We start from the raw sequence: 9301 nt of genomic DNA, 5'->3' as shown, positions 1-9301 counted from the left end.
ACCAACCTGCATCACTGAGCGGTTATTGTCGATCATCTTTCAACAACCAACCAAAGTTGGCAACACTTTTTTCTGGTTTTATTGTTGTTTACACACTTTTAACAGAACACACAGGAGAAAACAAAAAATAAAATTCTTTTAACACTGTCAGTCAAAAACTACTTTTTTCTTTTTTTCTCCCCATTTTAAAGAGGGACAGAAGGAGTCACGACACCTTCACATTAAAGAGGAAGCAGAGGAGCCATGGAGGCGGTGTATTTAATAACCCAACAAGACGCACACCATATTGTACATTAACTGGTAATTGTACACAAACCGTGGTGAAACGTTACCGTAAATTTTCGACATAAGCCAAAAAACACGCTAACCGGGGCGTATGCTAACCAAGAATTAAAGCGTTACAATTGTTAAATGCCTTAAAAATGGAAATTAGCAAGGTTTACCTGGCACACGGCCATTTTGAGGAAGCCATATCCGAGGCAAAGACGTTAAAGTGTGCTGTGAAAGACCGCCTACTCAGTCAAAAGTGTATGCAATAATAGATCATGGTACCCAATGGCAGAATGTCGGCCATTTTAGTAAGTGAGCGAGCAGGGCATGGCTAGGCGCAGCCTGGATTATTTGCTACCTCTGGGCCGAGTATAAAATCAAGTTATGCTTGGTGCGTAGACAGTTTGAGTCAATTTAAGTTTCTTTATTGAACAGAATGCATATAATAGCAGGTTAATGTATGTAGTCCTACATCAACTTTGTCCTCCTTTTGCATGAAAATATAACTCTCAAAGATTAAGGAAACGACACATGTAGCAATGGGCGCAGCCAAAACACCCGTCATGCTCTTTCCAACGGTGGTACACCTAAGATGACCATCTACTGTCTTCCCAATGCTTACCAAGCAGTACATAAAATACATTTTTACAAACACAACAATGTCACACGTTATATGTGGTGATGTCAGGAAGTCAACGTTATCCAAGTCTTGACTGTTTCCTTCAAATCCAGCAGCTTCATTTCATGCTGCTGTCCTCACCAGCACACTTGTGATTGTTAACCTGGTACTTATGAGAGAATCTTTCATCACACACACCGCAACTCAACACTTTGTCACCACTGTGTATTTTCATGTGCGCCTTCAAAAATTCAATTCGTACAAAACCTTTGCCACACACTGAACAAAAAAAAGTTTTCTCACCGGTGTGTGTTCTCATGTGTCTTACGAGTGCTTTTCGCTCGCAGAAGCTTTTGCCGCAGATGGAACAGGCATATGGTTTTTCCCCAGTGTGCCTTCTCATGTGTACTTTGAAATCATGACTTTGCACAAAACCTTTACCACACACTGAACAGTTAAAAGGTTTCTCTCCGGTGTGCGTTCTCACATGTCTTGCAAGTGCTGTTCGCTCACAAAAGCTTTTGTTGCAAACTGAACAGGCATATGGTTTTTCTCCAGTGTGCCTTCTCATGTGTCTCGTCAAATATGGATTTGATACAAAACCTTTCCCGCATATGGAACAGGAAAAAGGCTTCTCTTGAGTGTGCATTCTTGTATGTGTTGTCAAATGCACCTTCTGAGAAAATCTTTTTCCACAGAGCAAGCACGTGAATGGACTTTCTCCTGTGTGTATTCTCATGTGGACTTTCAAATATTGATTGCGTATAAAACCGATGCCGCACACTGAACAGGAAAACGGTTTCTCTCCGGTGTGTATTCTTGTGTGCATTCGCATCTCAAACTTTCGTGTAAAACCCATACCGCACACCGAACAGGAAAAAGGTTTCTCTCCGGTGTGTTTTCTTGTGTGTTCTGTTAATTGTGCCTTCTGAAAGAATCGTTTACCACAAACTGAGCACATAAAAGGTTTCTCTCCTGTGTGATTTCTCAGGTGTCTTTCCAGATTCCCCTTGTTGGCAAAAGTTTTGTCACACGCAGAACATTTCCAGCGTGTGCTGACAGCACGACACGTCTTATCAGCTTTAGAGTCTTCATCATCAGTGTCAGGAGAGTGTGACGTCGTGTCGGCACTATCTGATAGTGGAGCTAAGAGGCTGTCTACTTGTGATCCTTCGCAGTGGTCTCCACCGGCTTCTGTTATGTGTTGTAGTGAGCTGCTGCTTGGAGGCTCCACCTCTCTCTCCTCCTCACTTTGACCTTTGTCTTCTTCATCTTCACTCTTCACGAAGACACTAATCACTGAGAGCTCCTCCAGTCCATCAAAATACTCTCCCTCCTGACTGATAGTGTGTTCCTCCTCTTCCTCCTTAATGTTGCCATGCGGTTGCTCCTCCTCTTCCCGTTTAATGTGGGTGTGCTGTGCCTCTTTCTCTTCCTCTTTAATGTGGAGGGGCTGTGGCTCTTCCTGTTCCACCCTGCATCTCCACTCCTGCTGCTCAGGGGGATGATGTTCTTCACAGACGTCTGCAGGACACAAAAAGACAAACACATGCTTTAGAAACGTGACAACTATGTTGCAGTAAAGATAAATGGATTAAAGAATTGCAATGTGCTGGCAGTGTTCAGTGGAGGTCTGGTAAGCTTTTGGTAGAACGTCAGACTTGTTAAGTCAGAAGAAAGCCCCCCCTGCTTTAGCTACAAAATTCTTCCATATGAAAAAACACTTTGTGGCTGCCATTTTCAAGAACTGGTGCTGAGCAGCAGTCACTGCTTGCTGTACAACCGGGAGGTTGGACTTCCTAAAGGCATGACAGAGATTTGGCAAATTTAAAAAAGGCATCATGCCACAAAATCAGCAGTGATTACTTTTTCAGACTTCCGATTGGACGACGTGCCTGTATACATGGCCTAACGTGTATGCACGATTACGTCACCAAGAGCCCATCGACAACTAAATTAGGATTTTCCCGTCGACAAATCCAACCCTAGTCAACATACCTTCAATGTGTTGCTCAATTTGAGTCTTGCTAACAGCATCCAGTTGTCGCTCGTTGTCCTCTCTTATTTGAGAAAGTTCCTCCTCGCACGACGCTATCGATCTTTCTAACAGCCCGTATATTCCCTCAGCTGCCGCCATTAGTCGCCCCTTCACCAACTCGTTCAACACTTTGAATGTTTTTATCTAAATTACGCTTGTTCGTCGTCGTCCTTTGTGTTTCATCTGTCGTAAAGCGATGCTAACTTCCGCCTTTTTCTTCTTCGGTGGAATTCATGACGTTACACTGCTGCCATCTTGCGGTGTTGTTGCGGTTTTGAGTGACTTGCGCAGTTCCACTACACTACTCCTCTCGCCAGTCTTAAAAGTACCTAATTACGTCTCCATAAAGGATCTGTTCGGATGTGGAATCACCACCAGATTGTTGTCAACTCGCTTCTGGTTGTTGTCACGCGTACGAAGGTTCCAAAGGGACGTATTCCACAACGTAGGCTATTTATTCACAACATCCGGGAACTGTGACTTTTCCAGTCCGCCCGGCAACACTCAGGTAACATCGGAATAACACATCCGGTAGCTGGTAAAGTCAGGCCTTCAAAATAAAAGGACGCCAGTAAAATAACGTTAAATGCGTGAAGTGCAGGTCAAAAGAGTATTTCATTGTAGCAAACCGGGACAGTTTTTAGAGTAGAAAAAAGGTGAGGAAAAGGGAACGGTACAAGAAAGGTTTCGAAGCGCCGTGAGTGAAACTAGCAGATATGTATGCAAAGTATGCAACAACTAAAACATATACCGAAATGGAACACAAATACCGAAAACAATATCGGAAAGCAAAAGTTAAAAGTGTACTTATTCTGCAGTATACTGTACGTAGTTGTGTGGTTTGTCAGTGTGTCTATTCATGCTTGAACTATGCTGGTGCCACCAACTCAGAGTGGTTTGTACAGATAAGCAAATATTATCACTAAATATTCTGAATAGTATTTCAATCCAATCCAATCTGTGCTCGTGAGCTGCTGTGTTCTGGGTTATTTGTAGCATTGCAAGATCCTTTTTTGATGCATTTGAAGGAGCAATAGTCAAGCTGGGAAAGAACTAGAGACTGTATATTTAGTTGTGGCGGTGGTTAAAAATGTGAACATCTTCTAATATTTGAAGTACCCCTACTGATGTTTCAAACTAAAAGCATAAGTCATGGTCTGACGACTTTTCAAGACATATGAATTACCCTGCGGAATGCCACAGGAGAGTGTGTTCATGTCAGAAAAAGACACACCGTTGTCTTTCGCTTCGATAACTCATTCAGTTCACTCTGAGTCGTTGAAGCCGCGAGCAGTTTATTGAGCAGCTTGTGGTCGATCACATCAAAAGCAGAGCTGAAATGGAGATACGCCACACCCACCAAACACTTTTTAAAATCTGTTTCAGCCACTCATCAGAAAAGAGTTGACAGTGCTGTGGCTGTAGAAAAGCATGCCTTGCAAGCACTTTTTGTAGTTGTAGAAGCTGCCCCTTGTTATGGAGCTGTGACTCGTTACAGGCCTGAATATAAATGTACATTTTTGATGATCAAAACTGACTGATCACCTCATTTCTAATTGCTTGTGACTTATTTTTGTGAACACTCATGTAATCGTTTGCTTCTAAATGCTGCTTTGACGGGTATGTCCGTGTGCTGTCGCACTTTCCTTCCAAGCAAGTGTTGTACAACAAACTGAGCAATTACAAGGTTCTCCTCGAGTGTGTGTCCGCGTGTGTAATGTCAAAACGTCACGTCGGGAGAAAGTTTTGCCGCATAACGAACAGCTAAATGGTTTTTCTCCAGTGTGCGTTCTCGTGTGCTTTACGAAAGTTGAATTCAATGTGAATCTTTTACCACAAACCGAACAACCAAAAGGTTTTTCTCCGGTGTGTATTCGCATGTGACAGACCATATTTGACTTTTCAGAGAAACATCTACCACAAACTGAACACCGAAACGGTTTTTCTCCTGTGTGTCTCCGCATGTGTCGGATCAAAGCGCCCCTATTGGGTAAGCTTTTACCGCAAACTGAGCAGGTAAAACATTTTTCACACGTCATCTTTCTAGAACACTCAGAATGTTTGTTGTCAGGTTGAGTCCTCATATCATCGTCACAGTCTGTATCGCCGCTCAAGCATTCTTGGTTGCCGTCCCCGTCTTCAGCCTCAGGAGAGTGTGAGATTGTGTCGTCATCATCTGATAGTGGAGCTATGAGGTTGTGTGTTTGTGATCCTCCACAGTGGTCTCCATCAGATTTCGTTGTCATGTGTTGTGGTGAGCTGCAGCCCGAAGGCTCCGCCCCTCTGTTGTCCTCCTTTGGACGGTGATGAAGCTGTGAGGACTCGAGTGGTTTGTCTTCATGGTCTTCAGTCTTCACGAGGACGCTCGTCAGCGGCAACTTGGTGAGATCAGTCTCCTCCAGCCCGAGAAGACGCTCTCGCTCCTGAGTGGTCCAGAGTTCCTCCTCGTCCGCTTCCATGTGGGGCTGAGGGGGCTGAGGGGGACATTCTTCTTGATGACCACTCAGCTTGTGGACATCTGCAGGACACAAGCGACACAAACGTCACTCATAATCACTTTCCTTTTTGGAGTAAAACGATGGACACACACACAAGAATGGATTCATGTAGGCCGATTTGGTGTGAGAACGCAGATGAACAGGTTTGTTTATTTTGTTACATTCATGATGTCTGACGCCTTGTTTTCAATTATTTCATGTCTTCACGCAACACACCATGCACGCCCACAAAATTGAACATAACAATTTAACAGCATGCGTCGTTATTTGCATTAATCTGCCACACATTGTCCAAAGATACTGGGTTTGTATGTGGCCGTATTCAATGTGCAATTACACATGACTGCAGCACCGCCCTCTGGTGGACAACTTGCTAAGTGTCCAATACAACGCAATAGACGCTTGGAAGAAAATATACTAGTAGAGCGTACAGTACAGAATAAGGTGAGTGATAATGCAAATGTTGATATCAATCTGACACCAAGTCAATACTTTTTACTTGATTTTTTTTCTTTAAGTTGTTGAGTATCATCAATCATATTAAGATTTAGGGGGTCGCCAGAAAGGCGGTCCTCCCACGGCGTCATACCAGCCAGAAACGCCACTGGCTGTGTGCATTTCAACGCTTATGGTCAACTTGAGAACATAATTATGTCGCAGTTAGTGGTAGAGCGCCACCTACAGCTTTGAGGTGACTACAAACGTTAATGCGGACAAACATTCCAACCCCCAGTTGAGAAGAGGTAGAATGTCAGTGTCGAAAGTACAACGTTAGTGGACGTGTAAAGATACCTCCGATGCGTAGCACAATTTGAGTCTTGCAAAGAGCTTCCAGTTCTTGCCGATGACGCTCCCTCTCCTCTCTTGTTCGACAAAGTTCCTCCTGGTACCACGATATCGTGCTTTCAAACAGTTCCAATATATCGTCAGCTGCCGCCATTAGTCGCTCCTTCACCAACTCTTTCAACATTTTGACGTCGTCTTTTATAGAAACGTTGCTACTTTTCTCCTTCTTCCTTAAACCACGCCTTCCGCCTTCCTCTTCTTCGTCATTGGTTTATTAAAAGTGGTTGGCATCCCTAGTGGTGCATTTCCGCCCCCTCCGCTGTTTCTACGTCATTACTTTTCCACCACATTTCCTTGGAGATAATGCAGTTCTGTATATATACTATATTGTTAAATTGTTCACAAATGAGTTTGTTAAAAAAGTAATTTTGTTCTGCGTTTTATTGTGATTACAAGATCAAGAAATTAAAGCAAAGTCACAAAATCGTTAAATGTTTTTGAAAAGTTTCAAGTAAAAAGTATCGGTATCCGCATCTGTATTGGCAATACTGGCGCTGTATTACTTAGTATCGAATCTATAGCAAAATTTGCGATTTCGTCCATCCCAACAGTCAGCTGCCAAACGCTGCTCTGCTCACGTGACGACAGGAGTTTTGATTGACACGTAATGCGGCCAATCACACGTAAGGACATTGCTTCATCGTGTGAAAGTGGATAATAGCAGTAGTTGTCAAAACAGCACAACTTCCAATCACTACTGCTATCTTCTAACCGAGACTGTAGATACGACACGCAGCGACCAATCACAACGTATCGTGTGGTAGCCAAAAGTCACCGATAGGTGGCAGTATTGTGAAGTCATGCATGGTAGCGACGCCGAGCAAAACAGAACAAGGAAAAAGCAAGATGGCGTCTAATGGCGAGGACGTTATTGTCATGGTCATTTTCTGTTCTTAATCCATGTATGCACATACACATGTATGTAGTGCAATACGGTAAACGTCGTTGATAATTATGTATCTGGATAAGTTAGTCCAAGCGCACTTTGACGCGTCTCGGGCCAGCCTAGCATGCTAGCTGCTAACAAAGAGACGTGGAAGTTATCAACACCTCTGTAAGCAGAGAGCAAGTGTGAGTGGAAAGTGTTGTGATCGTGTGAAAATGTGCGAAGAACGATAGCGGAGTACGAGGAGGAACTTTTTTCTCCAACAACAAAGGAGAACGAGGGACAACGTCCGCATTTGGCCGCTGTTTTTGAGAAGCGTCAAGTTGTGTTACACAGAGCAGGTTGGTTTCATTCTTCCACTCACCATCCATCCATCTTCGATGCCGCTTATCCTCATTAGGGTCGCGGAGTGTGATTGATTAAGTGTTCCCTTTAGCTTTTGGGCAATTTATATTCCCAAAGAGATTGTCTATTTGTGAAGTTGTGAGGATGATGCCCTGCTTTGTTGTTATATTGTTATTCATGAAAACGAGGCAGTTTCAGACACGCGATGATTATGAGAGGTTGGTGTTCCTCTCATCGTGTGTTTCAACATGTTTGCACAAATCACACAGTCAGCCACGGGTTGTATCGATATCTCACATTGCAATCGATTTAATTGTGAGTTTCGTGGCTAATTTTACCACCTGATTCAGACCTACCCGCATCACTGAGTGAAACTACGTATTTATTGCCAGTCATCTTTCAACGACCAAAGTCGTAAACACTCGATTTATTGAAACAACATAAAGACAACTGGCTTTACTTTCGTGTCGTAGGTCGTCCCCAGGTGAATTTTTGCTGTTTAATCACACACTTTTAACAGAACACAAAGGAGAAAATGAAAATTCTAATTGTATTAACTCTGTCCGTCAAAAAGCAATTTTCTTCTCTTTTAAACTTATTTACTTAGTTAAATTTTTCAAGTGTTTGTCTTCTTGTGTCCTGCAGACGTCAGTGAAGAGCATCTTCCCCCTGAGCGGCAGGAGTGGAGCTCCAGGATGGAGCAGGAGGAGCCACAGCCCCCGTACATTAAAAGGGAAGAAGAGGAGGAGGAAGAGCCACAGCCCCTCCACATTAAACAGGAGGAGGAGGATTACAGCATCAGTCAGGAGGGAGAGTATCTTGAAGGACTGGAGGAGTTCCCGGTGATTTGTGTCCCTGTGAAGAGTGAAGATGATGAAGACGAAGGTCAAAGCGAGATTGGAGAGGTGGAGCTTCCAGGCAGCAGCTCAACTCAAGACCACCGTGGAGGATCACAAGCAGACAACCTCTTTGCTCCGCTATCAGATAGTGACGACACAACGTCGCACTCTCCCGACACTGACGATGACGGCCCTAAAGCTGATAAGAGATGTCACACTGACAACACACACTTTAAATGCTCTCATTGTGACAAAATTTTCAATGACCGGAGTAATCTGAAAAGACACATGCGAAATCACACAGGAGAGAAACCCTTCATGTGCTCAGTTTGTGGTAAGAGATTCAATCGAAAGGTACATTTAACAATACACACAAGAACACACACCGGGGAGAAACCTTATTCCTGTTCAGTGTGCGGTATGTGTTTTGCACAACAACAATACTTGAAAATACACATGAGAATACACACTGGAGAGAAACCCTTTTCCTGTTCAGTGTGTGGTATAGGTTTCGCACAAAAACAATATTTGAAAATTCACATGAGAATACACACTGGGGAAAAACCTTTTTCCTGTTCAGTGTGCGGTAAAAGTTTTGTCCAAAGTCACGATTTCAAAATACACATGAGGCGACACACTGGAGAGAAACCTTATTCCTGTTCAGTCTGCAACAAAGGCTTTTGTGAGGGAACGGCACTCGTAAGACACATGAGAACACACACTGGTGAGAAAGTGTTGAGATGCAGTGTGTGTGATGAAAGATTCTCTTATAAGTACCAGGTTGACAATCACAAGTGTGCTGGTGAGAACAGCAGCAGTAAATGAAGCTGCAGGTCAAGACTTTGGTAACTTGGACTTTTCAACATCACAATATAATGTGTGACATAATAAAGTGTGGCATCATTGCTGTGTGTGGAACACAATTTTGTTAAAATGCTTCTACCATTTAAATGTAATAAA

At 43.3% G+C, this 9301-nt stretch overlaps 3 protein-coding genes across 3 annotated transcripts; 1 reads left to right on the top strand and 2 right to left on the bottom strand.

The window, feature by feature from the left end:
- Nucleotides 1–56: 56 nt before the first annotated feature.
- On the bottom strand, nucleotides 57–3402 carry LOC129173752 (zinc finger protein OZF-like). The gene is made up of 2 exons (XM_054764847.1): nucleotides 2888–3402; nucleotides 57–2413 (listed from the first exon to the last, which is right to left on the bottom strand). The coding sequence occupies exons 1-2, from the start codon at nucleotides 3024–3026 to the stop codon at nucleotides 1008–1010; spliced, it is 1545 nt and encodes a 514-aa protein (XP_054620822.1). The 5' UTR covers nucleotides 3027–3402; the 3' UTR covers nucleotides 57–1007.
- Nucleotides 3403–4289: 887 nt separating this feature from the next.
- On the bottom strand, nucleotides 4290–6447 carry LOC129173766 (zinc finger protein 135-like). Its single transcript, XM_054764867.1, has 2 exons — nucleotides 6218–6447; nucleotides 4290–5445 (listed from the first exon to the last, which is right to left on the bottom strand). Exons 1-2 carry the CDS (start codon nucleotides 6393–6395, stop codon nucleotides 4529–4531), a joined length of 1095 nt encoding a protein of 364 aa, XP_054620842.1. The 5' UTR covers nucleotides 6396–6447; the 3' UTR covers nucleotides 4290–4528.
- A 664-nt stretch (nucleotides 6448–7111) lies between these two features.
- Nucleotides 7112–9291, top strand: LOC129173768 (zinc finger protein 239-like). The gene is made up of 2 exons (XM_054764872.1): nucleotides 7112–7498; nucleotides 8148–9291. The coding sequence occupies exon 2, from the start codon at nucleotides 8198–8200 to the stop codon at nucleotides 9164–9166; it is 969 nt and encodes a 322-aa protein (XP_054620847.1). The 5' UTR covers nucleotides 7112–7498; nucleotides 8148–8197; the 3' UTR covers nucleotides 9167–9291.
- Nucleotides 9292–9301: the final 10 nt, after the last annotated feature.

Source organism: Dunckerocampus dactyliophorus, chromosome 21 (genome assembly GCF_027744805.1).
Source record: "Dunckerocampus dactyliophorus isolate RoL2022-P2 chromosome 21, RoL_Ddac_1.1, whole genome shotgun sequence".
Classification (NCBI taxonomy): domain Eukaryota; kingdom Metazoa; phylum Chordata; class Actinopteri; order Syngnathiformes; family Syngnathidae; genus Dunckerocampus; species Dunckerocampus dactyliophorus.
The sequence above is the reverse complement of the archived record's forward strand: the minus strand, read 5'-3'. Positions and strand labels throughout refer to the sequence as shown.